Consider the following 26,696-nt stretch of genomic DNA (forward strand, 5'->3'; position numbering starts at 1 on the left):
GTTGGTGGTGGGCACTGGGGGTCAGGGGATGGTAGGTGGTGGGTGCTGGGAGTTGTGGGGAGGATAGGTGGTGGGTGCTGGGATGATGGGGGGTGGGTCAGTGGTAGGCACTGGAGGACAGGAGGAGGGTAAATGGCAGGTGCTGGGGCACAAGGGAGGGCAGGTGTGGACATTGGGGGCAGAGAGGGTAGGTATTGGGTACTGGGGGGCAGGGGGAGGGTAGATGGTGGGTGTTGGGGTGGGGGAGGGTAGGTGGTAGGTGCTGGGAAATGGGGAGAGGGTAGGTGTTGGGCACTGGGGGCCAGGGGAAGGTAGTGTCAGGTGCTGGGGAGGCGGGTAAGTGGTGGGTCCTGGAGTGGGGCAGGCAGGTGGTGGGTACTCAGGGGCAGATTGCAAGCGGGTGGTCCTGCCCCTTTGCTCCCCTTGGCCCATCTCCTGGTTGTCCAGGTGTTGTTAATGTTTCTTCCCCTTAGTCACCCCCCTACTGGGCACCAATGCCTCGACCTTCACCCTGGAGCTCAGGGAAGGCCCTGCGGCCTGCACATCCCCTGCAGCACCCTGTAGCTGTGATCAGCTCCCTGTGGCTGCGATCAGCTCCTGGGGTGTCTTGTGTTGGGAGAAGGTGGCTCCAGGTGGAGGAGTGGCCACCTGGGCTTTGCTGGGTTATGTCCCTCTTTGCTTGAAGGTCAGGAAGCCCTTGGAGCGGTGCAGGTCTGAGGGCTATGTGCGGCTCCCTGAGTCCTGCGGCTTTGCCTTCTATTTTTTATTTAAATGTGTTTCGTTGATCTTTAACATACGTATTTGAAGACAATTTTATGAGATAAGAAGTTGAATGTATAAAAGTATAAATTCCCCAGTTCACCTTCTGAAGTCACTATAGCCTTTTATTTATTTATTTATTTATTTATTGGCATTTGTAAGCTGAAGATGAAAACAATGACACCAGGGGATTGTGGAGGAGACCAAATGAAATAAAGTAGGTGACACTGTTATATAGACTTTCCTCCTACTCTTTCTTTACTGAAAACTACTCAAGAATTTCAGAAACACATTCTATGCATCTATGCAGTGCAGAAGACGTCTGTGAACCCTCTTAAAAATACAAGCAGAAGCATCTATACACGTTAGGTTTTTTTCAGGTTGTTCTTGCTTGGTGCATTTAGAGGGTCCCGTCTTTGAATGGCTGCGTAGTGTTTCATGCTTTGGATGAACTAACAGGTGCGTCATTCTTTGCTCATCTTTAACGGAGCTCTGTGACTGGAGCGGGGCCTTCCTTTGCCAAGTTAATCAGGACACTCTCAGCATGCGCCCGACACAGCTCTCACCACGCACAGGGAAACTTCAGTCACACAACTGATGCAGTTCCCATATTAGAAATGTCCTCAGTACCTCCCGCCATGTGCAGTTTGTCCTGGTGACCTTTCCCCCAAGTCCACCCCACCCACAGCGCCTGTGCCGGGCATCCAGTAGCAGATCCGAAGATGGCCGGCGTCTGTGTCCCCATCACTACCAATGTACTCCCCTCCTGAACTTCTTGAAGGCAGAACTCCACTGGGTTCAATTCCAGGTCTCCAGTGACAGCAGCAGATGTTTGCTGAATGAATGAGAGTTGCACTCGGAGCCCTAACAAACATCCCATCAGATTTCAACTGGCAGGAGGAACTTGAGAGGACTTCTTGGAAGAGGTGGCTATGGCAGCTTGGGCAAGGTTCTTAGCCTGGGAAAGAAGAAAGGCCATTTGGAGACAAGGGGAGGCAGTGTGCACAAATGTGGAGACGGGGCTATCTGAGGTGTGTCAGAGTGAAGGAGGTTCTTTGCAGGCCGGGGCTTGGTGTTGAGCTTGGAGAGCCAGACCCAGCCGGCTGATGGAGGACTCTAAATTCCAGGAACAGCATGGCCTTATCAAATGGGTAATAGGGAGTCCATGAAGGTTTCTGAAAAGGGGCATATCTGCTGCTTAACTATGCCCACCACAGAGTATAAAGGCTTCTGTGGAGGTCCCAGAGGAGTGGGGAGGGCAGAGGCCCAGCTGGAAGAAAAAATGGGCGGCATGGTGGCCCATGAGTGTGGGAGATGACAGTTTTGACAACCAGACACTCACACACACTTCAGTGTGCCAGGGGCTGTTCTAAATACCTCAATTCATTGAGTCTCCAAGGCAGTCCTCTGAGGGGGATACTGTTATTATGCCCACTTTACAGATGGGGAAAGAGCAGTCAGAGATTGGCAGTGGGCATGTGCCATGTGGCAGGCCTGTGCCACAGCAGCCTTGCAGAGCCACTGCAGCCCATGCAACCCAGAGTGCTGTCCGCACCCAGGAAGTCTGGCTGCAGCTCCTGGCTCTCAACGCAGCCTCGGCGTAGAGCTGGTGGGGACCCTGATGAAGCCTGTGCTAGGGGGGTGCAGGAATAAGAATGACTCAGATGAAGCCAAGCCATTTGGATAGTGGCCATGGTTTCTGGCAGAAATAGTGACAGAAACTTTCATGTGGGTGAGGTTTAAAAGTGAGCTACTGCCCCACAAGCTGACTGCCAGGTTAGAATGAAAGTAAGTCCTAGGCTGAACACACACACACACCCTGCACTGTGGGCTGAGCAACGTTGCAGGCTGGCATCCTTTCATTTCGGTGCTCAGCCACCACGCAGGACAGGCGTGTGCCTGGCACAGGTGCCCTGATGCCCGAGGCAGGGTTCTGTTACTGCCTGTATTAGCTTCCCATGTTTGCTGTAATAAATCACCACAAGTGTAGTGGCTTAAAACAACACATATTTATTCTCCTACAGTTCCAGAGGTCCGGTCACGTGACCCGTGTGAACCCCATGGTCTTGTTTTACTGCTGAGTGCTGCCTCCTGTCTGAGGCATGGATCTGAGGCATGGAGGATTACATCCAGGCCAGTGAGAGTCAGCCTTTCTTCCCCACTGAAAAGAATATTTATTGCATGCCTATTAGGTAACTCTAGATACAGAGGATGAAGTATTAAGCAAAAAATAGAAGACAACTTTCATGAACTAAATAAAAACAAGAAATTGAAGATTAAAAGGCTGGAAAGAAAAAAAAATCTTGATATAGAATAATCAACACAAAGACATATCTAGGCCTAATTACTGAATTTCAGCAATAAAGAAAAATTCAGTGGTTAGCAAATGGAAATTTTATACAAGGGGAAAATGTGGCAGACAGAGCTTTGGGGCTGTATTTCAGATTTGGAAAAAGGGCACAAGTTTGTGCTTCATTTCAGAACAGATTGAGCTTCTTACACATTTCACCTTTAAGAATGGCCAAGTCATTTCCATCAACTGACACGATTTTAAATTCACTAATTTTCGCAGAACCTTTGTTGTACTTTTTGAGCTATGTAATTACCTGAACAATGTTTCTAATGCATTTGATGCAACTGATTATGAAAGAGGTCCTCCTTGTCTAGCATATGACTAAAACGTCCCGTCAAGCCCCAGGGCTGAGGCTGGCACTGCCTTTAGAATAGCGAGGACCGTGGTCTCAGGTTGCAGCTACCGCCTACCAGCAGGCTGCGAAATCAGTTTAGGAAGTGCAGCAGTTCTGATTTGAAAGTGAAATGAAAGGAGCTAGAAGAGGATGGATATATTAGAACCCATGTGGGAAGGTTGAGTCTTGTTCTTGTTGCATGGAGTATAGGTGTATGTATCTGGGTAGCCATAGGAATTGCTTCCTGTGGCTCACAATCAAAAGAGTTCATGTGTGTGTGTAAATATATGTTGCTTTTGACAGCTTTTTCTTGTATGTGCTTGCACTTGCACAGGGTACTTAAGGCCATATGGGGTCTACTCTCCCCGCTGGAGCCTCTGCATCCTACACCTTAGCCACAAGCCTCGGGCAGGCCCCTCTCTGGTCCCTGCCTGGGAGTAAGCAGCGCCATCCCCAGAACAGGAGTGGTTCACCATAAGCAAAAAGAGAGAGGGATCAGTCTGCCTTCATGAAAGGGGCAGGAGGGAGCAATCAGGGAAGGCTTTCTGCGGAAGGTGACACTGTAGATGGGCCCGGGGTGAGAACAGACGGTCTCTGGGTGGGCAACAGGCTTCTAAGTGGAGCAAAGGCAAATCCATTTGGAAGGAGGATGGCCCATCACCAGGCCTCAGAACACTGGGCCTGGACCCCCAGCCCCCACTGCCTTTCTGCTCTCCTACCCCAGCTGGCGCTGAGGAATGCCCTGCGCTACTTCCCCGCGGATGTCCAGGAGCTGCTGGCCCCAGAGTTTGCCCAGGAGCTGCATCTGTACGGGCACATCTACATGTACCGGTTTTGCCCCGACATTGAAATGAGGTCAGCCTTGTGGGCACAGCTTCAAAGGGACCCAGAGGGGCAGGCAGCTCCCACAAGGGACTGTGCTGGGGGCCAGGAACAACGGGAGAGTCAGCAGTGAGGGGGAAACCCAGTTTGTCCAGACTAGGAGGCAGGAGAGAGAAGATTCTGTGTTGTCATCTCGGGAGCTGGAGCCCAGTGCTGGCTGCAGCCCCTGAGCCTGCCAGAAGATGAGGGCAGCTTCTCAGGACTCTCAGGCCCGGCCCGTCTGTCCTGAGCAGCCAGTCCTGTGCAATTCTGGAGCCAAATTGTACACAAAACCTCTTTTAAAAACCATGACTTTTTGTTCTGCCAGAGGGCAGGGAGAGCTTTGGGGAGCTCTGGCAGTGACTTCAAATACCTCACGATCTCGATGAGGGTCTCAAACCACAGTGTGCACAGCACCCCTGGAGGGCTTGTGGGAACACGGGCTGCCAGGCCTTACCCCAATTTCAGACCCAGCAGTTCTGGGGCTTCGAGTCTGCATATCTGCAGTTGTTCTTGAAGGTGCCAGCGGCCCAGGCTTGCCTTGAGTCATCCCAGGGTTGTTCCCTTTAAAGTAGGAGCCATGTTCCTCACTCCAGCCAGTACCTCCGGGCCTGGCACCTGCTGGAGAATTGGTGCCCAAAAGTGTTTGTTGAATTAATGAAAGAACAAATGAATAAACTCTGCTTACCCAGAGGGACAGGCTTCTGGAGAGCAGTCATCAGTTCTGCTTTGCCAGCAGCTGTCTCCCAGGTGGAGTGTGCCAAGTAGGGAGGGAGAGCAGGGTGGGTTGGGGCCTGAACGCCCTAGTGGCTCTGGAGCCCCCACTGTATGTTCCTAGCTAGTTCTGCACGCCCCGGGTCCGGCTATCCTTGCCTGAGCGGCCAGGGGCTGGGCGGGGCCAGGCTAGATGCTGTGCTTTGGTGGGAAGGGCAGCCTGGCAGTTGGGCTTTCCCTTGCAGGGCCTACCCGGTTGAGCAGTACCCCTGCCAGACAAAAGCGGCCGCCGCCATCATGCATATGATCATGAACAACCTGGATCCCGCCGTGGCCCAGGTAATAGCCAGGGAAACCGAGGCCCAGCACTGTCCAGCAGAAACAGAACGCAAGACACACGCGTCATGCTTTCAAGCTCTTAATTTTGAGATAATTATAGATTCACAGGAAGTTGCAAAGCTAGTAAGAGAGGTCCCTGGCCCTTCCCTCGGCCTCCCCCAGTGGTTGCATCCGTGGCTGTAGTACAGCCTCAAAACCAGGACGTCACTGTGGCTGCAGTGGACACATGTCCAATTTTAAATGTTCTAGCAGCCATATGAAAAAGTAAAAATAAATTTACACTATATTTTATTCATCCTGATATATCAAAAATATTATTTATTTATTTATTTATTTAGAGAGACAGGGTCTCACTCTGTGGCCCAGGCTGGAGTATAGTGGCTTGATCTTGCCTCACTGCAGCCTTAACCTCCGGGGCTCAAGCATTCCTCCCACCTCAGCCTCCCGGGTAGCTGGGACTACAGGCACCCGCCACCACGCCCAGCTCCGAAATGCTATTATTTTAATATGTAATCTATATAAACATTATTAATGAGATATTTTACATTGATTTTCATCCTGAGACTTTGAAATCAGGGTATATCTATGCAAGGAGCAAAGCTGAAAAGCCACGCATGGCTGGTGGCCACCATATTGGGTAGCATGGATCTGGCCCCTTATGCCTGTCTTGGGCACCCTGAGCCAGTCTACAGAGCAGCTGCCCACATTTGAGAATGGAATGTCTCTGGGGTGTGTCCCTGCATTCCTTGGGGGAGATATGTTGCCAGAATGTGACCACTTCGCCTAGTAGGTGGGAACGCCCTAAACCCTGGCCCTGGCCCCAGGCCCTGGTCACAGATCAGCGCTGCCTTTGACCCCAGTCTGAGTTCCCACTGTGACCCCAGAACCAGATCCACCCCTAACCCCAAGCTGAGTCCTTGCTCCAGTCGCACCCGGGGCCGGTGTTCTTGCAGATATGTCCGTCTCTGGGCCTCACCCTTCTGGCTTCTCTCCTTGCCCCATTGGGCCCCCAGGGGATGGGGACCCTTTCTCTCCTTGTCTGTGACTCCATAGGCCCTTCCCAGGCCTTCATCTCAGATGACCCTGCATCTTCCTCAGTTTCCCCAGGAGCTGGTGACCTACGGAGGAAATGGGCAGGTGTTCAGCAACTGGGCTCAGGTACTGCGCACCGTGTGACCTCACCCCCACCCCTGGCCTTTCCCCTAGTCTGGTCCTCTGGCCTAGGAGCTTACAAACCCATGGCTCAGGATGCAGGCCTCTGCGTCCCTGGTGCCTGAGGCTCCAGCATTGTAGACTGTGTGGGGAAGTTTCAGGTTATAGGAATGGGCGAGGTGGTGTTGAGGGAGGCTCCAGTGGAATGGAAACCTGGGGGCCTGTGGGAGCTCTCTGGGCGTGGACGGTGGTGTGGGGCTGGGCGTGGGGTGCTGCTTCCGCTGACAGAATCCCCACACTCTGCTCCTCCCCCAGTTCTGGCTGACCATGTTCTACTTGTCGAAGATGACAGAGGAGCAGACTTTGGTCATGTACAGTGGGCACCCGCTCGGTCTCTTCCCCAGCAGCTGCAGCGCCCCCCGGCTCGTCATCACCAATGGGATGGTGGGTCCTCAGCAGTGGGCACAACACCTGCCCGGGGCTCCAAAGAGAGGGTGCTGACGCCAGAAAGAAAGCCCAGTGCCCCAACGCTGTGCGTCACCCCCTGGGCTCTGTGCTCACCCTCCAAGACCTCAGCCCCTCCGTCTGCCCCCATCCTCTTCTCCAGGTCATTCCCAACTACTCCTCCCGGATGGAGTATGAGAAGCTCTTTGCCTTGGGGGTTACAATGTAAGTCGCTATTTCAGTCTATTTACACAGTGTTTCCCTGTTAGCCATGGGTCATTATAAAACAAAATGGTGATATTAAATACAAGTTTGGAAAGACATAGTCACAGAACTGTAGCATAACTGATTTTATTTTTATGTATTCCCTAGTAGTTTTATGTATATGCTTACAAATTTTATATTCTTGAATGCAAGAGAACCTACAATTTTAGATCCTGCCTTTTCCCACATTTTATTATGAACAATTTCAAACATACAGAAAATTGACCGAATTTACAGTGAATACCACCAAATTTTTGTGATGAATGTGCTACTTACCATACTCACTTTATCATGTGGCTGTCTATCTGTCCCTCTGCCTATCCATTCATTCGACTTGTTGTTTTGGGGGGGGGGTTTGTGTGTGCATCTCAAAGTCAATTGTAAATATTACTGACTGGAAGTCAATATTTGTTTACAGTTTTTTTTTTCTTTTGAGGTGAAACTTGCATGTAATGAGATGCACACATCTTATGTGCACCACATTTCGGGTTCTGACAAAGTGTGCATCTGTGCAACCAAAACCATTAGGCACAGAATGCTGCCAGTGCCCCAGAGAAGTCCCTCACACCCCCTCTCAGGGAATGAAGGCTTTTCATTTGTTACAGAGGTAAAGCAAACTATTTCTTTTTCTTTCCTTTTTTTCTTTTTCTTTTTCTTTTCTTTTCTTTTTTTTTTTTGAGACGGAGTTTCGCTCTTATTGCCCAGGCTGGAGTGCAGTGGTGCGATCTCGGCTCACTGCAACCTCTGCCTCCTAGGTTCAAGTGATTCTCCTGGCTCAGCCTCCCAAGTAGCTGGGATTACAGGCATGTGCCACCAGGCCCAGCTACTTTTTTCTATTTTCAGTAGAGATGGGGTTTCACTATGTTGGCCGGGCTGGTCTCGAACTGCTGACCTCAGGTGATCCGCCCACCTCAGCCTCCCAAATTGCTGGAATTACAGGCACGAGCCCCAGCGGCCGGCAATGCAAAGTATTTCATCAAGCATTATAAATGGAGCTACAATGAAAAGGAGATCCCTCTCACATCCTAGATTCTCCAGTTGACAGTGTCTCCTGTGTTCTTCCAAACACTTTCTATGCAAGCGGACTTGGCAATTTAGGTGGTTAGACCATTGAGGCTGGCCTCTGTGCCTTGCCTTTCCCACCTTCACAAGAGAGCTAGGAGATCGCTGTATTTCAGGAAGTGTATCTCATGTATTCTTCCTTTACCTGCAATGTTCAATTGCACTAATTTATTGAACCCTCTTGCCTCCCAATCTGGCTTGCTTCACGGCACAGTGCAGGGCCCTGACCCTCTCTGCCATGTGGTGTTTTGTGGGTCACATAGGCCGCCGCTCACTTCTCTCGTCTTCAGTGGAGGGGCATCTCAGCAGCTTCAGGTCTTGGCCCTGCATGTAAAGTTGCGGTGAACATCCTTGTGTGTGTCTCTGCCTGACATAAGCATGTAGTGTGGGCATGCTGTGCACGTCCAGCTGGAGTCTATATGGCCAAATATTCCCCAAAGCAATTCTTCACCAATTACACTATAGTTTTTAACAGAACAGAATCTGCTTGTAAAATGTCTGAGAGGTGAGAGGGGACAAGGGTGTCCATAGCCTTCTTGTGTTGTCTGTGCTCTCTCTATATATTTTATGTAAAGGAGAATATATTAATGCCTCTTGGGTAAATACTAATTTTCAGCTTCCTAAAGGGAGTGGCTGGGAGGGCCTGGGCCTGGCACTAGCTGAGCCCTGGGCTTGGCTTCTTTCCCTGTGGTCAGGTACGGCCAGATGACAGCAGGTAGCTACTGCTACATCGGTCCCCAGGGAATCGTCCATGGCACTGTGGTGAGAGATGGGGCCACGCCTGGCTGTGGGCGTCCCAGCATGGGGGGTGGAGGGGGCGGGCTGCAAGTGGGCAGTGATCCCCTACCTTTTCTTCCTGCAGCTCACCGTGTTGAATGCTGCGCGTCGGTACCTGGGCATCGAGGACTTGGCTGGGAAGGTCTTTGTCACCTCTGGGCTCGGTGGAATGAGTGGGGCTCAGGCCAAGGCCGCAGTCATCGTGGGGTGCATCGGTGTGATAGCAGAGGTGAGCTGGGGAGCTCCTAGCCTTCGCTCCTGCCTGCCTCCCTTCCTCCCTCCCTCCTTCCTCCAGGATCGCTCACACTACAGATCCCCTCTTCTCATCCTTCCTTGCCCAGCTCACCCTTGCCTCTTCCGCAAAGCCCCACTGGACCTCACTGGGTGGGTTCCCATGGCGACGTAAGCTTCCTGCCTTCAAAGAGCCCATCACCCTGCATGGGTAATGCCTATCGGCTGCCCTCCCACAAAACTCTGACCATCTATTTATGGGTGTAGCTTTCCTGTATCCCACCGCATCCCTGGAATACAGATGGGAGGGAATGAATGTGTGTGAATAAATGAACTCATAGACTCCCCACCTTCAACAGGTGGGGAGGCAGACAGGTCACCGTCCATAGAGGTGAGTACAGGCAGCTTTCCCTCAGTGGCCCCATCTTAGTTATTTGAGTTTCTATAAAGGAACACCTGAGGCTAATTTATAAAGAAACGAGGTTTGTTTGACTCAGTTCTGCAGGCTATACAGGAAGCATGGTGCCCACATCTGCTTCTGTTGAGGTCTTCGAAAGCTTCCACTCATGGTGAAAGGTGAAGGGGGTCTGGTGGGTCACACAGTGAGAGAGGGAGAGCAGGGAGAGGAGAGGGAGATGCTGGACCTTTTAAACAACCAGCTCTTGTAGGAACGAACAGAGCAAGAACTCAGTCATTACTGCAAGGACTGCATCAAGCCATTCATGAGGAAGCTGCCCCATGACCCAAACACCCCCCACCAGGCCCCACCTCCAACACCAGGGATCAAATTTTAACATGAGATTTGGGGGACAAATATATCCCAACTATAGCAGGCTCTCATGTTTCTTTGGTGGGTGCTAAGGAGAGGAAGGGAAGTCGGAAGTGGAGGAGGCAAGGAGCCTTGAGGCAAGCCTTGGCGATAGGTGCCAGTGGAATTTCCACTCAGTTGATGCCAAACCTACATCATACATACCTGTGCCTGTTAGGAGTGCACTGAGCTGCAGGTAACAGGAAACTTACCTACAGGGGCTTGTATAAATAGGGTTTTATTTTTCTCATGTAACCAACAGTGTTGGCATTGGTTTGGCAGCTCAATGATGCTACTATCTCTAGATTTCCTTGGGGTTCCCTTGTAGAAACAATTGCTGCCCCCATCCTATCCATGTTCAAGACAGGAAGAGGTGAGAAGGGAAGTGGCTGCTACAACTCTATTTTATCAGGAAAGTCATGTCTCCAAACCCCTTCTTTTATCTTGTTGGTTAGTCTTAGATGAAATCGATGTTCTTATCTGCAAGGGAGGATGGAGATAGTGGGCAGGTCCTTGTGATTAGCTTGGACGTAGATTATCTCCTGGGGCTGAACTGTGTCACCCTGAACCCTACCTGGGTTCTGCTGATAAAGGAGGTGGGAGAAGGAATAAATAGAGGGAGGGCAGCTTGTGGTGTCTTCCCTGAGACTGTGTTATAGAAAAACAAGGGACCTACGGGAGATGTCGCCTTCCTAGTTGAGGATGATACACTTAGGGAAGATTTGTAACTGGGTGTCCCCATGTCTCATGGTCCCAGGTGGATAAAGCAGCCCTTGAGAAACGCCACAAGCAGGGCTGGCTGATGGAAGTGACTGACAGCTTGGACCGCTGCATCCAGAGGCTCAGGTACAGTTCCAAGCTTAACTCCAGACACCTGCCACCTGACACATGGCAGCAGGAGACCACAAGAGGACCCCCAGGGGGCAGCTTGGTGTGGGCCTGCTTAATGCCTGACAGCTGGCCACATGTGGGCACCACACATACATGCACATGTACATATACATGCACACATGCATGCATGTACATATACATGCACACAAGAGCTGACCCGTGGGTGGTGATAGGGCAGAAGCCTCTGGAAGGGCCTCCAACATTCCGTCATTGCCGGCATGGAGGCAGCCACTGGGCTGCGGGCTTGGTGCTCAGACATGGCTCTGATGGGCTTTGGGCAGCCTTCTTGGGGCTCCTGTGCTCCGCCCTGGTTCTGCGAAGCACGTGTCTTCTTTTCCCTGCTGTGTGGGCTCGCAGAACCGGCCTGGCCCGTGATAGGGGCTGCCCTGTGCTGTTGCAGTGGCGAGCCTGCGAGGCATGCACTCCCTCCCTGTGCTCCAGGGCAGAGCTTCGCCCGTGGTGCTGAGGGGTGGTCAGTGGGTTTCTCTGCCTCACCCCCAGGGAAAGTCTTCAGAAGTATTTCAGTGGGACGGTGAGAAGACTGCTCTGGGGGTTCCTACTTGGATGCCACTTTTGAAGCATCCTCTCAATTAATTTACTGTGCAGAGCAGAGTCCTGTTACGGGAAGACACATTGGTGCACTGGTTGCCCACCTGGCTTCGAGTAGAATCTCCGCAGGGGCTTAAAAGCTGTTTCTGGTGAAAATGTAAACAAAATTTGAGAAATGATGCAGTGAGCTATTTTGACCTAGATCATCCTAAAATACCAATCCAACCACATTGCACCCTCTTTAGAACTCTCAGATAATTTTTCGTCAATGATAGAAGAAATTCTACACTCCAGGTGTGCTGTGAGGAGCTTCCCTGACCTAACTCCCATCCCTATTCAGGCTGTTTAGCATCCTGTGTGCATGTACACACACACACACATAAACACACACACAAAACACATGCACATACATGTAGCCACACAGACACACACACATACATAAAGACACACATAAACACACATACACACATACATAGAGAACACAGCACACACATGCACACATGGTTGCACACACAAACACACACAACACATGCATGCAGATAAATACACAGACACATAACACAATAACACACAAGACACACATAAACACACACACAGACGCACACATAAACATGGACACACAACACATGCATGCACACACAGGCACACACAGAGTGCACACATGCACACACATAAATGCACATATACACACACATAAACACAGACACAGGCGTACACACATGCACAAACACAAACAAGTATAAACACATAACATGCACAAACATAAATACAGACACAACACACACATGCATACACACAAACATGCATAAACACACAATACATATGCACACTCATGCACATACAACACACAATGCACATACATATAAATAAACACACAAACACATAACACACATACACATACAACACACACATACACACGTAAACACACACACAAAAATGCATATAACAAACACAGAAACATACACACATAACACACATGCATAAACGTGCAAAGACACACAGCACACATAACACAAACACATAAACATACAGGTGCACACAAACACACACACATAAACACACAGACACATGCACATACCATAAACACACACAGACACACAAACACACGTACATGCCCACAATATCTATTCTCACACACATGCATACACATATGCGTATACATACATATATACATACATATGTACACATGCATGCACATCCACACATGAACACACACACATACACATACATCAAAATCAGTTTAAGGAACTGCTTCAAGCAACCTGCCTGCCACACTTCCGTAGCCCCTGAGCTGGGGAAGACCCATGGGAATGGAGTGAGCTCCTGAGCTCCCAGGAGCTCACAGTTCCCACAGGGTCGTTGAGCTGCGATTGTAACAAGCCCCGGGTTGGGCCGGCGTCCCTGTTGCCCTGCGACTGTGTGTCCTTTCCTACCTTGTCAACCTTGCACCCCTGGGGAAGGGGAGGTGCCTGGCTCCCTCGGGCTTCTCCAGGCCGCTCCCGGTGAGCGTTCAATCTGCTCTCTCATGGGGGCCACACCACCTTCCCTGCGTATTGCTGCTTTTTGATACCGCTACTACCTGCAAGTCCTGTTCAAATCTTCTGTTCCCCAAAATATGCTTTGATTTTTCTTGTTCTATTTTTCTGAATAATTTTGGGAATCATCTCTAGTGAATCCTGCGACTCTGGGGCCACCTTGATGAGTTCTGTAACGATCCCTGTGGAGGTCCCACATCGATAACCTGAATTCCACAGATCGCCCAGGCAGTTCTGCCGCTGCCATGTGGGTTTTCTGATCTGGGGCATTTGGGTCTGGATTTTCCCTTGATAGTTTTGTGTCCTGAACAAAAGTCGGGGTCCCGCAGGCATGCTGCATGGCCCAGCCCCATGGTCCCCACGCTTGCACATGATACCTCTTGTGGCCTCCTGGGTCTGCCCCTGTGTGCAGCTGGGGTGCAGGTGTGTCCGGGGCACCTATGCATAGGTGCGGGGGGCACCTGTTCTGCTCTTGTGTCCTTCCAGGGAAGCAAGGAAAAGAAAGGAGGTGCTCAGCCTTGGTTACCATGGCAACGTGGTGGCGCTTTGGTGAGTGGGGGTTGGGAGTTGATAGCCAGCTTGAGAACCCAGATGGGCCCCCCTGAGCAAAGACCCCAGTGCTGACCAGGAGCTGCTGGGACACAAAGCTTCGAGCCTCAGTTCAGTGCCACCCTTGTTGGCCCACACCCTTACCCAAGCTTGGGGCGGCCGTCCCTGCTCTGCCCACAGCCTTCCCGTAGGTTCTCTTTCCAGGAGAAAGCAGGGTCTGGCTCAGGCTGTGCCTGCTGGATTTGTGAATGGGAAAATGTGCTACGGTCCCCGCCCGGCTGGCCCCAGACTCTGGGTCCAGGCTGTGTGTGGCTTGCACTGACCACCCCATGGCTTCCCCAGGGAGCGCCTGGTCCACGAATTGGACACGACGGGGGAATGCTTGGTTGACCTGGGGTCAGATCAGACATCCTGCCACAACCCGTTCAATGGCGGCTACTACCCCGTGCAGCTCAGCTTCACAGAGGCCCAGAGCCTCATGGCCTCCAACCCTGCTGTGTTCAAGGACCTGGTCCAGGAAAGGTGCTGCTCGGGGTTGGGGGTGGCAGAAGCATTTGGCCTGGGCAGACTACCTTGTCCTGCTCTGGCCGCCACCTGGTTCTCCAGCAACCAGCTGTGTGGCCTTGGCAAGACATTAACCTCTCTGAGCCTCTGCCTCCACCCATCAGATGGAGTCATGACACACTTACCTCTTAGCAGTGCAGGGGGACAAGCTGGAGTGACATTTGTTGATTGCCCAGTGTAGTCCTAGCATGGCGCCGAGTAGATGCTGGGGTGTGAGACTTTTCTGGGGCATCTGTTTTTCCCCAGGGCCTGATGGCGTTGGGGACCAGAAAATGCTTGTTTAGGGAGCTGCTAGTTGGGCCTTGAAGGGTGCAGAGGTTCCAAACAGATGGCAGGGGCAGGGGCATTCCAGGTGGGTGGGGCCAACCCAAGGAGCAGGGGCAGTCCAGGTAGTAGGGCTGGAAGTTGGCGGGGAGCATGGCAGGCAGTGCTGTGTGTGCCATGTGGGGGCGGCCCCAGGGCCTTGCAGCGGTGGTGCTGACCCATGGCTTGTTGCAGCCTGAGGAGGCAAGTCTCAGCCATCAACAGGTTGGCCAAGGAGAAGTTCTTCTTCTGGGACTATGGCAACGCCTTCCTCTTGGAGGCCCAGAGAGCAGGTAGGAGGGAGGAGGAGGAGGGAGGGGCCACAACCCTGGGCCCAGCCTCTTGGGCCAGTGCCTCTGGCTCCCACCTCACTCGGAGGCTCAGCCATGGGTGGCCCAGCTAATCCCCACTGAGGCTTCGCTGTGCCTCTGCCAGGCCTTCTGCATGCTGGCCCTGCCAGGTGGCTCAGCCTCTCTGGGCCTCAGTTTCTCCACGTGCTTTAGGAACATAAAGTCCCGTAAGGAGAGCAGGTACAAGACTCAGGCGTAAGCTCCAGTCCCAGAATTGCAGCTTTCCTTTTCCGTGATGGAAACTTCCTTCCGTAAAATGGGCAATTCTTTCACGGGGCATGAGGTTCAAAAGCCACAGTGTCCGCGGTGGGAAGTCCCCCAACCCTGTCCACCTCCCTGCAGGTGGCGGGCTGTGGCGCGCTGGAGGCTGACGTGGCGTCCATGGCAAGCACATGCATCCTGTGCCTGGCCACATAGATGGCGGCAAGCCGGCCACAGCTGCCCCTGCTTTTCTCTTCTTTCACTTGAAAAAGACCTCATGGGTCCTTCCCCAGCCTCCCACTGGGCCCTGTGTTTAAGTTGCCATCTAGGGTGGCCATGGGTGTCCTGCCTTGGGCGGTGACTGTCCAGGCTCTGCCCACAGGAGCGGATGTGGAGAAGAAAGGTGCTGGCAGGACAGAGTTCCGCTACCCTTCCTACGTGCAGCACATCATGGGGTGAGTGACGGGCAGCTGCCACATCTAGTGTGCCCAGTGCTGCCCCGTCCCCTTCAGGGTCTGGGTCCTGGGTATTTAGGTTGGAGAAGCCTCAGCCTCTGACTGCCCCTGAGGTCATGCGCTGAGGCCTCCACACCGCCCCAAAGTGGCAAGGCTCCGTTCATGGGTTTTCCACCACAGACAGGCAGGTGAGGAGGAAATGCAGATGAGAGACACCTCCTGCAGGGCCTCAGCGACAACAGGGGGCTGCCGGCCCTAGAGGCCGAGGCCACTTCCTGGCAAACACCTGCCCCTGAATGGTGTGTCTTCACAGGCCCTCATGGGTGTGTCGTCACAGGCCTTTGTGGGCAGCTGATGGCTGGATCATGAAGCCCAGCACCTGCTGTGGCCCTGGGGGTCGTGGGCCTCTCTGGCCATGGGGGGCAGGTCTGGGGAGGGCCAGCAGCCCAGGACAAGCAGGGCATGAGGGCAGGAGCCAGAGAGGAGCCTGGGTGAGGCTGAGAAGTCTGGGCTTTCTGCTGTGGGTGGGAGGGGCCACATGACTTTTGGAAGATGTGCCAGTCCTCAGTGGGTGCCACGTGGGACCAGAGAGAGATGGAGGTGTGAAAGGCAAATGCCACTCATCGTCAGGCTCACTATGGGGTGCAGAGGCGGGAGGGGCTGAGCACTGGCAGCTGGCACTCTCCGGAGAGGGAGGGCTGCCCAGGAGGAGGCGCCCCCTGGCCTAGCAAGTACAGAAACCCAGGGAGGGCCCAGGCCGTGGCATCCTCCCCCGAAGACAGCCCTGCCCTGAAGCCTGCCTCCTGGGAAGATAAGCTCACCTAGGCCGAATTCCCCAAGGCCACCGCCCCAGGTTGACTCTCCTCTCAATGTGACTGTCACTTTTAGGCGACAGATTTTCTTGTCATCTGTAACAGCAATTGGGGGCATTTCTGTTTGCCCAGGTCTCGGCTTCCTGTTCCTGCGGCTAGAGATGGTACAACCAGGAGGCAGGGATGGAGGGCTGGGGGCACTGGGACACAGAGAGGGGACAGGGAGGCCCCTGGAACTTTCTGTCCAATGGCAGCTTAGGGGGTTCCACACCCCAATTCTGGACGCTGAGCCCTCCTCCCTGGCGTGCTCACACCTGTACCCCTTCTCCCGCCCAAGCCAGCGGGCCCAGGGTGAGGAGGCATCTGTGCTTGCAGGGACATATTCTCCCAGGGATTTGGACCTTTCCGCTGGGTCTGCACATCGGGGGACCCCCAGGACCTGGCGGTCACAGACGAACTGGCCGCATCTGTGCTGGAGGAAGCCATCGCTGATGGAGGTGATGCTGTTGGTGGGGGTGCCCCTGGGTGGGTGGCCCCCAAAACTCCTGCCTCCATAGCGGCAAGCTTCCATAGCAGGCCCACCTAGCTAATTCTGGGAGGGAACCTGGGTGCAGATGACTTTGAGTCTGGTGGGTGCTCAGCTGGCAACACAAAGGGACTCAAAGAAACTTGATTGAGTTGCAAAGATCCTGGTCCCCAAGTGTCATTCTCAGTCATGGAGGCATAGTTCCCACCACCAAGCCTCTGCCTCCAGAGCTGTCCTGGGCTCTGCCAGTGAGGACCTCTGACTGCGAGTGACAAAAAGCCCTTCAACGTGGGTGAAGCAGGATGGTCCAGGGCTAGGATGGCTAGGCAGCAGTCGCCGGGGCCAGGGTTGCTGGGCAGCGCTCAGCACGCCACGGTCCCTCTCTGACCCAGCCTCCCCCTCCACGTGGCCAGGGCAGTGCTGACAGCAGTGCTTCTAGTTCCGTCTTGCTGCCTTCCGTGATGAAGCTGCCTCCACATGCTCCCACCAGCCTTCCACGCCTGCCAGGCCACAAGGGTCTCCTCTGCATCAGGGTCCCCCATGTTCATCCTGGGTTTTGCTGATGCTGTGTGTTGGTTCCACCAGAGGGCTATGTTTTTCCATGTCTACATGGCCCGCCTGGTTTTTAACCAACCTTTGTTCTTGTTGAGTGGGTCTGACATTGTTATTTCGTGGTTATTTTATGACATTTCCTCCGTTGTTGCAGTTCTTACCCTGGTCTCTCTGCAGCTTTCCTGCAGGTTGGGTGGCTTTTCTGTGTGGGTCACCAGCCTCTGCTGTGTGCTTCACATCTCTAGGGCCCGTACCCACCCTGCTGCCAGCCAGGTTCGGTGGGCTGGGCAGGGGTCCAGGTTACACAGACCCAAGCAGGAGAGCCAGGCAGAGGGGAGATGTGGTCACCTGTGGAGGAGGAGGCGGGCAGGGGCCCAGGCAGGAGGGCAGGGGAAGCAGGGGCCTTCTCCTGGGGGTCTGGTCAGATGTCTCCTGGGCTTCCCCGGTGTGAGAACAGCAGGCAGCCAGTGGGGAATGACCAGCCCTCCAGAAAGAAGCCCTGAGCTGCTGCACCCGCGAGGACCCTGGTGTAACGACTCCAGGCCTGGCTGGTTTCCAGGCATGCTGACCTAGCAACACGTGCCCGCAGCACACACCCTGCGGCATCTCCACCGGGCAGATACTCGTCAACAGCTGTGAAGTCACAGGAGTGAGGGATTTCTATTACCTTCATTTTTAGTATAATTTGGTAAAAGTGTGAACTTATTTAAAATTTTAATGATATTTGTGTTAACCACTGGCTCACACAATTTCTGGAAAATTACCAATCTGCTTTGACGAGCTGGTCAGGCAGGCTCCCGTGCCCCCTCACACACACACATCCTCCGTGAACTTGGCCAACTAGCTCCTACATAGGCCAAGTTTATTTCAACCTCAGGGCCTTTGCGCTGGCTGTTCCCTCTGCCTGGAATGCTGTTCCCTCAGAGCTTCCTTGTCCAGTTCCTTCCCAGCCTTTAGACTCAGCTTGACGACCACTTCCTCAGAGAGCTCTCACACCCACCACCCTGGCGGCCCCTCACCACGGTCCTGTGTTCCTCACAGCCCACAGTGGTCTTTGTTCCTGGTGCCTTGCTCAGTGCTGGTGTACAGTAGGCACTAAATAGCTATTTGTGGAGGGACCGAGTGCATCAGGCAGTGGGCTGCACGGCTGTGCATTAATTCATGGGACCGTTGGCACTGCTGGTCCCCAAGTTCAGAAAGGCAGGGGTGGGGTGGGATGGGCTCCCTCACCTTGTGTCCTGGCTCAGTGGTGGGCTCAGGGCAGGGTCTGTGCTGAGCTGAGCAGTCTGCCTGAGGGCAGGTCAGTGCCCCTGGAGGGTCTCTGATGCCTGCTCTCCTCTCCCTTGCAGTGAAGGCATCTGTGAAGCTGCAGTACATGGACAACATCCGCTGGATCCGGGAGGCCGCCAGGCACCGGCTGGTGAGGGCCCAGGCCTGGGGGAGGCTGGGGTGGCTGTGCTGTCAGGTGACTGCCAAAGGTGAGGTGCTGCCAATGGGCGCTCAGCCTGGTCCACGGCCTCCAGCTTGCCAAGCCCTGAGAGGGTGCACACACCAGATCCCGTGTGACTGTTTGTGCCAGCCCCATGGTGGCCACACTGGGAGGGGAAGCAGCCTAAGGGGCTGCTGGAGAAAGAAGCCCAGGGCCTTTAAAGGGTGGCTTGGGAGAGGACACGGAGAATTTGGAACCCTTGTGCACTGTTGGTGAAATGGTGCAGCCACATGGAAAACAAGAGGAAGCTTCTGCAAAAAAAATCAAAAATAGAATTACCCTACGACCTAGCAATTCCACTTCTGGATGTGTAGCCCAAAGAATTGGAAGCAAGGACGCAGAGAGATACTTGCACGCCCATGTTCACAGCAGCACTATTCACAATGGCTAAGCTGTGGAAACCACCCAGGTGTTCACTGATGGATGGAGGGATAAACAAAGTGTGGGTAACCATGAGATGGAATATCTCACACAGAAGGGAGTGCTGACACACGCTACAACATGGATGAACCTGGAGGACACCATGCTAAGTGAAAAACCCAGTCACAAAAGGACAAATACCACATGGTTCCACGTCTATGAGGTCCCTAGAGCAGTCAAATTGATAGAGACAGAAAGCAGAATGGTGGATGCCAGGGGTTGGGGGATGAGGAATGGGGAGATGGATGGGTCAATGGTTTTACATTATGAATCGACTTAATGCCACTAAACTGTGTACTTAGAAATGGTTAAGATGGTACATTTTACGTAATGTATATTGTATAATTTAAAACATAGAGGGGAAAGTGGCCTGGGGCTCTGGGGCAGTGACCAGAATTGGGCAGGTCGTTCTTCATCCCGTTACTCAACAAATAGAGGCAGACCGGCAGAGGAAGGAGTTTGGGCTCTAGAGCCAGGGTGCCTGGACCTGAGCAGCCTCCCATATCCTCAGCTGTGTAACCTGGGGTGAGTGGCTCAGCCTCTCTGAGCACCACACCCTCATCTGCAAAGTGGAGACAGCAGTGGCAGTGTTTGGAGCAGGCCCCTGTGGTGCATTGTGGGGCTGAGCTGACAGATGTGTCTTGCCCAGTTTCTGCTGGGTGTGTGTTCGGGAAAGAACCAGCAGGAAGGAGTGGGTGGAGCTGCCTCACACAGAGTGGCCAGGGAAAGGGTCCAGCATGTGCGTCCAGGTCTACATGCAGAAAGGGTGGCAAGCACGTGACAATTGGGTGAGGCAGAGGGACCAGCCCATGTACAGGCCCCACGGTGGCAGCAGGCTGGGTGTACTGAGGACAACATGGAAAAAAAAATGTGGGCATTTTGTTCATACACCTTTGGCCATGGACCGTGTCTGAACTAGTGGGTCTTAGCCCAGGAGTCCCAGGGCCAGGAGGCGCCTGCCCCCGTCCTGGGCTGTCTCATCTGTGCGCAATGGTTTGCATTTGTATCCAGCCTCAGAGCCCCCGTGCCAACAGCATCTCTGTGGCGGTGAGGAGTCAGAGATGCCAAGGCCAAGACTTGGAGGCTGAAGCTGCAGGGTCAATGCAGAGATGGGGTGGAGAAGAGAGGGGGATAGCCTGAGAGGATGCCAGCATGGCTGAGAAGGGGCCTCAGGAGGTGCCAGAGTTGAGGGTGTAAGGGGTGGAGCTGCAGCTGGCGCTGCCAGCAGAGTGCGTCTGCTTTGACTTAAAGCTCCCTAGCGATTGTATGCCTCCTGATACTTACTGTTGTTCCTCTTCTGAACGGGGACTGCAGAAGGTTGCCTTTAAAAATTTTTTGATTTATTTTCTTTTAACGTACACTCTTGACAAAGTGGGCAATCCTATGTCAGTTCCTCGCCAATTTTTTTCTGGATCCAAAAAAATCTGAAAATCTCTGCAGTGCTGTTTCACATGAGTAGTTTTTCTGAAAAGGATTTGAGGCAGCTGGTGTGAGTAAAATAAGGCTGTTCTCTAGGAACCCATGAGGGAGGAAGAAGCAGCTAGACTCACTGTCCCGGCCAAAGCTGAGCTCGCGGCCAGGTGCACAGCTGCCTCTGTGGCCAGGCCTTGCCGCCTTTTACCGGCTCTGCCGCCTTTTAACTGGTTCCTGGTCGAGCTCACCAGCAGCTGGGGCAGACATCTGCATCTTCTTTGGAGAAACCAGGGTTCCTCAGCCTCGGCGTACTGACATTTGGGGCTGGATAAATTTTCTTTAATTATGGTAAATTATACATAAACATAAAATTTACCATCTTAACCATCTTTGCCATTTTTGAACGTGCAGTGCAGTGGCTTCAAGCACATTCACACTGCTGAGCAGCCATCACCACCATCCATCTCAGAGCTTTTTCATCTTCCCAAACCAAAACTCTGTCCCCATTAAACGCTAACTCCCCATTCTGCTCCCACAGACCCTGGCACTCAACAACCTCATATAAGCGAGATCAGAAGTGTTTGTCCTTTTGTCCGTCCATGTTATAGCATGGGTCGGAATTTCCTTCCTTTTAAAGCTGAATCACAATCCACTGTACGGACAGACCACATTTGGTTCATCTGTGCACCGCGCTGGACACCCAGGTCGCCTCCATCTCTTGGCTGTTGTCATGCTGCTGTGAACACGTGTGTGCACATATCTCTTGGAGTCATTTGGGGCTTCTTCTTCATCATGGGGGCCGTTGTACAGTGTTTAGCAGCATCCGTACCCATGCCAGCAGCACCCAAAAATGTCTTCAGTCATTGCCAAATGTCATCCGGCTTGAGGACCGCAGAGCTACACAGTGACTCATTTCATGCGCTGAAGCTTTGTCTCCCGGGGACAACCACCTGTTACTGCCAGGAGAGGCAATCACTGGGTGGCTGAGCTCCTGGGTGTGGCAGACAGGCAGCCAACCTGCGGACAGGTGGCTCCACCTCTCGGGGCCGTGTCCTCATCTGGAAAATGGAGCTTATGATGAGGATGATAGTATCTTCCCATAAGACTCACAGCCGAGAGGCTGCGTGGCATACTGAGAGTGGAGCAGGCCAGATGCAAACTTGCCCTGGGTGGTGTTGATGTCATCACTGTGGGATGGAGCAGGAGCAGTGCTCACAATAGGTAACCTCCCTGGAGCACAGATAGCTCAGGGAATCCAAGGCCCCTCTGGGGATAATCTGGAATTGGGGGAAGATGTCTGGGGGCCCAGACTGCAGTGGACATGTGGGGCTGGTGTGGCTGTCTAGTGGGCTGAATGTGGGGGCTCACCTCAGGTCACAGATTTGAGAGCTACCATGCACCTCGGGGGTCCTCCTGGACCTTGTTAGAGAGGCACTCAGGCTGCCAAGGGCCATGTCCCACAGTGGAAGTGCCGCCTGTGTCTCCCTGCACCATCAGGTCCTGGTATTGCTGCCTGTATCAGCTGAGGCGCCTGTCGCCCTTCTCTCCTCAGGTGGTGGGCTCCCAGGCAAGGATCCTGTACTCAGACCAGAAGGGCCGTGTGGCCATCGCTGTAGCCATTAACCAGGCCATCGCCTGCAGGAGGATCAAGGTGAGGTGTCCTGTGCTCCAGGGGAAGCATCCCTCAACCTCTTCCCACTGCCTTTCCTGCCCCGGGCCTTCCCGCCTGTGCCTCGGCTGCACCCCACAGCCTTCTGGGTGGGATGACACCCCTGCTGGGCCTCGGCAGCCCAGTGCTCAGGAGCAGCGGACCAGCCCCTCCCAGGAGCTTAGGCCTCCCACAGCTGAGGCCCAAACTTCCCCCTCTTTAGGGAGATCAGGTTTTGCTGAAGGCTTTGGTCCCTGGTACCAGCTGAGTAGAAGGGCTCTACTGGGGAGGCAAGGGTGAGGCGGCCGTGAGGGGGTGGTGGGAAGCAGGGCCTGGAGGAGCAGGAGCAGTGCTCGAAACAGGTAACCTCCCTGGAGCATAGGTGGCTCGGGGGCTCCAAGGCCCCTCTGGGGATAATCTGGGATTGGGGGAGGTGTCTGGGGACCCTGCTCTGTGTGTGTCAGGCTCCATCATTGTTCCCTCCGTGTGACCTTGGGCAAGTCCGGGGCCCTCTCTGAGCCTTGGTTTCCCTCTTCTGCGAAAAGAGAATAAAAAGCGTATGTGTGAGGACTGAGTGAGTCAGCTTCCACAAAGTAACTTTACACATCTTTATGGAACTCCCTTTTCTCAAGCAATGGCAAACTTCCCTAGCTTTTGCTCATTTTGCTCCCAATCAGCCAGGCCTGCCTCGAGGATGGAACCCTGGGCGTGCTTGCTCCGAGGGACTCTGGCTCCTCCTGCCACAGAGTTCTTGTGGGCGTCTCTCTTTTCAGAAGCGCCAGGAATGTTACTGGTCAGATGTAAGATAGGCATTGGGACAGAGGTGTGAAGGCCACCCTGGCATGATTCTGCGGGTGGCACCGGCAGCAAAGGCAGCAGCCAGCCGTGCTGGGCACAGCCAAACACACCCACCCAGTGCTTCCTAGAAGCCCAGGTGTTCCCGGGGACTGCTAGGAGGTTCTAGGCGCACTCGGCCCGGGCTGCGGTCAGCTGGCTAGCAGAAACGGGTCAGTAAGCATGCGTTCATTCACTGGACAGTGCTAGGCTGAGCGCGGCCGCTGTGCAGCATGTCTTAACCACCGGGGACATAGCAGAGAACAAGACAGACCTGTGTAGTGTGGTGAAGACTGATTGACGCAAAGCTGAAGGTACACACTGAGACAGGGTTTCAGAGGGTGAGGAGCGGCATGCAGGATATGAACATGGCGAAGAGGGGTCGTCAGGACAGCCTCTCTGAGTTGCTGACATTGAGCTGAGACCTGAATGGCCAGAAAGTGTCAGGATATCTGAGGGAAGGTGGTTTCATCGCACAGGTGAAGACGTGGGAACAGGCCTGGCCTGTTGAAGGAGGGAAAGGTGGGCCTCTTCATTCAGGAGCACAGGGCATCCCAGGCTTTTGGCAGGATGGATCCTCTGACACAGGGGGCCTGTGAAATTTCAGGATCCCCTGGGGAGATTGAGAAGTTCACGCCCATCAACCAGCCCTATCTGCTTTATGGGACACTTGGAAGGAAAGTTGCCAGGGCCTGGTGATGGGAATAGGACTACTTAGCTGGAACAGCTGGGCTGCTCCCCAGGTACACTGCGAACCAGGTACTGACCTGCCTGCTCCCTCGCCTGACTGAACCGTGCAGAGCCAGGCTGAGGTGCTCCCTGTGCCGAGTATCATATGGCTCCCCCTACCCCTTCTCTTTAGCCAGGGTTCCTCCCAGTTCCTTCACTCTGTTTCTTAAATTGCCAGTTAGAACTCATTTTCTTTTCTCTCTCTTTATTTATTTATTTATTTTTTTTCGGGAGAAAGTCTCACTCCACATCCCAGGTGGGGTCTCAACTCACTGCAACCTCTGCCCCCCAAAATTAAAGTGATTCTCATGCCTCAGCCCCCTGAGTAGCTGTGATTACAGGTGTGCGCCACAACACCCGGCTAATTTATGCATTTTTAGTGGAGACGGGGTTTTGCCATATTGGCCAGGCTGGTCTCGAACTCCTGACCTCAAGTGATCTCCCCGCCTTGGCCTCCCAAAGTGTTAGGATTACAGGAATGAGCCACCATGCCTGGCCAGGACTCCTTTTCATAGCGGGCCTGCCTGTGCACAGCATAGGGGAGCCAGCTGACCTGCCCTTAGCCACAGCCCTACCTGACCTCCAGGGCTGCATGACATCCATCTCGCCGGGGCTAAGCAGCAGCCAGCTGCCTCTCCTGGGTATCTGAGCAGCCAGAGAGTCCTGGGGAACAGGGAGTGCTGCCAATAAGTGTACTAAAAAATCAAACTCAGTGTGAGTGCTTTCTCCGTGCGAAAAGTCTTTGTCCTCACAGAGACTGGTAGCACAAAAAGGCTCTTAGCAATTACCTCGTCCAGAAACCAAGAGCTATTCCCAGAGGGAAGTGACCTGCCCAAGGTCTCATGGTAGGTGCTGCCAATCCTCCCCCAGTGATGTCCCCCAACACCTCCAGGTCATCAGCCAGCCATGTCTCTATTGCACAGGTCAGGGGCCAGGCTGCCTGAGGCTTGAGCCCAGACTAAGCAGACACTAGGACTTAACAATTTTTCTGCTTTACAATGGTGTGAAGCGACACTTGTTTAGTACTGTCCTCGATGTACAATGGGGTTGTGTCCAAATGAGTCCATCGTAAGTTAAAAGTACTCTAAGTCATTTTTTACTTACGGTACAACGGGCTTATTAAGATGCAGCCCCATCGTAAGACGAGGAGCACCAGCACATAACACGTGCCAGTTAAATCCCAGCTCACGACTCACTCGCTCTGTGAGGTAGGGGAAATTTCTTCTCCTCTCTGTGCCTCTGCTTTCTCATCTATGCAGTGGGCATGATAACAGTTGTGCCTATCTGAACAGGGTGGCTGTGAGTGCTCGGTGAGCTCACACATGTATTACACACGAGTGTTGCCGGACACACATGAATCTTTCCAAGCTACAGATGACATCAGAAATAGTTGTGAAAAGGGTCTATTTTCCAGGGGGAGAAATCCAGTGGGTTCTAGTGTGGCTTGCCCCTTGTCCTCAGCCTTTACCAGGCAGCCATGGTGGACATTGTTGACTGACAGCTTCTGTCCTTCCATGCATAGGCGCCGGTGGTCCTGAGCCGAGACCACCATGACGTGAGTGGCACTGACAGCCCCTTTAGGGAGACCTCCAACATTTACGATGGTTCTGCCTTCTGTGCAGGTGAGGAAGACGAAAATGTCTTAAACTTTCATTTTAGATTTGGATTTTATTAAAAATTGATGCATTCAGTCAGTCACAGTGTTTCGAAAGATGTTCTGGCATCTGAGAGGCTCAGCATAGAGTGACCAACCCAGGACCGAGGGGGTCTGGGATGTGGGACTTCCAGTTGTAAAACCGGCGAGTGCCAGGCACACCGGGCCAGCGGGCTGCCCCGGACGTGGGTGACCTTCAGGCTGTGGGCAGCCAGCTGTTTCTTTACCTTTCCAGATCCTAGAGCTGCATGTCTTGCATTTTTTGGCTCCTGATCTCTTCCCCACCTTCACAGCCCAGCACCAAGAGGAAGGGGATATTCTTAGGGTTCTCCCTGATCTTCTCTGTGGCACCCATTGGGGTTTTGAGGGGAAGAGCCTGCAAGAGGGTGCAAACCCCTTTATCTCTGTCCACCCAGGGGCTCACGGTCTCAGGCTGGCCCGAGCCTGTCCCTTAGCAATGTGTTGAACACTTACAAGGTGCCCGACTTGGCCTCTATTTCTCTCTGCAGATGCTCTCACTCCCCAAGTTTCAGGTTGGATGGTTGTCCTGGGACCTCAATTCCCTAATGGGGTCAAGGGAAGCCATTCATTTTCAGTTTGCTCCTCTGCCCCCATTTTCAAGAGTAGGAGTGACTCTCTTTGGCACTCTGCTTATCTGAACTAACACTGGTTCCACATCCCTTTTAATTCTTTTGTTCCCTCTGCTTCCGGAGTGCTTTACCTGGCGCTCAGTGCTGGAGAGCTGCACCATGGGACAACTAGGCATGTGTCAATTTCTCCTGCTCCAGCTCTGGCTCTGCCAGCACACATGACGGCTGCTGTGAGAGGCGCCGTCCCTAGGGCCTAGCTGCCGCCCCATCCTTCCAGCTGAGCAGTGCGGGCTTAGCCAGCGGGGCCTGCCAATGCCCCCACCCGAGGCTGGCCTGACTAAGCCCGGTGCCCACCCAGTGCAGGGGGTGATGAGCGGAGACATCTCTATTTCCACAGACATGGCTGTGCAGAACTTCGTGGGAGACGCCTGTCGTGGAGCCACGTGGGTTGCCCTTCACAACGGAGGGGGCGTGGGCTGGTAAGAAGGTTTCAGAGGACAGGGTGTGGGCTCATGTGGAAGTTTTGGGGGTTCC

The 26,696-nt window shown here is 53.4% G+C and overlaps 1 protein-coding gene across 1 annotated transcript in view; it reads left to right on the forward strand.

Annotated features, from left to right (window-relative positions):
* UROC1 (urocanate hydratase 1) overlaps window positions 1–26,696 on the forward strand; it is a 35,330-nt gene that overhangs the window by 1,689 nt on the left and 6,945 nt on the right. The window contains exons 2-18 of the mRNA XM_011950750.1: window positions 4,171–4,301; window positions 5,267–5,360; window positions 6,459–6,518; window positions 6,828–6,956; window positions 7,120–7,181; window positions 8,978–9,044; window positions 9,145–9,288; window positions 10,856–10,944; window positions 13,560–13,622; window positions 13,965–14,144; window positions 14,685–14,782; window positions 15,423–15,495; window positions 16,683–16,804; window positions 18,735–18,805; window positions 22,260–22,358; window positions 25,441–25,540; window positions 26,560–26,641. Of these exons, the coding sequence (XP_011806140.1) occupies window positions 4,171–4,301; window positions 5,267–5,360; window positions 6,459–6,518; window positions 6,828–6,956; window positions 7,120–7,181; window positions 8,978–9,044; window positions 9,145–9,288; window positions 10,856–10,944; window positions 13,560–13,622; window positions 13,965–14,144; window positions 14,685–14,782; window positions 15,423–15,495; window positions 16,683–16,804; window positions 18,735–18,805; window positions 22,260–22,358; window positions 25,441–25,540; window positions 26,560–26,641 (1,664 nt within the window). The remainder of the gene's footprint in view (window positions 1–4,170; window positions 4,302–5,266; window positions 5,361–6,458; window positions 6,519–6,827; window positions 6,957–7,119; window positions 7,182–8,977; window positions 9,045–9,144; window positions 9,289–10,855; window positions 10,945–13,559; window positions 13,623–13,964; window positions 14,145–14,684; window positions 14,783–15,422; window positions 15,496–16,682; window positions 16,805–18,734; window positions 18,806–22,259; window positions 22,359–25,440; window positions 25,541–26,559; window positions 26,642–26,696) is intronic.

The sequence above is a fragment of the Colobus angolensis genome, unplaced genomic scaffold (assembly GCF_000951035.1).
Source record: "Colobus angolensis palliatus isolate OR3802 unplaced genomic scaffold, Cang.pa_1.0 Scaffold31, whole genome shotgun sequence".
In the NCBI taxonomy this organism is placed as follows: Eukaryota; Metazoa; Chordata; class Mammalia; order Primates; family Cercopithecidae; genus Colobus; species Colobus angolensis.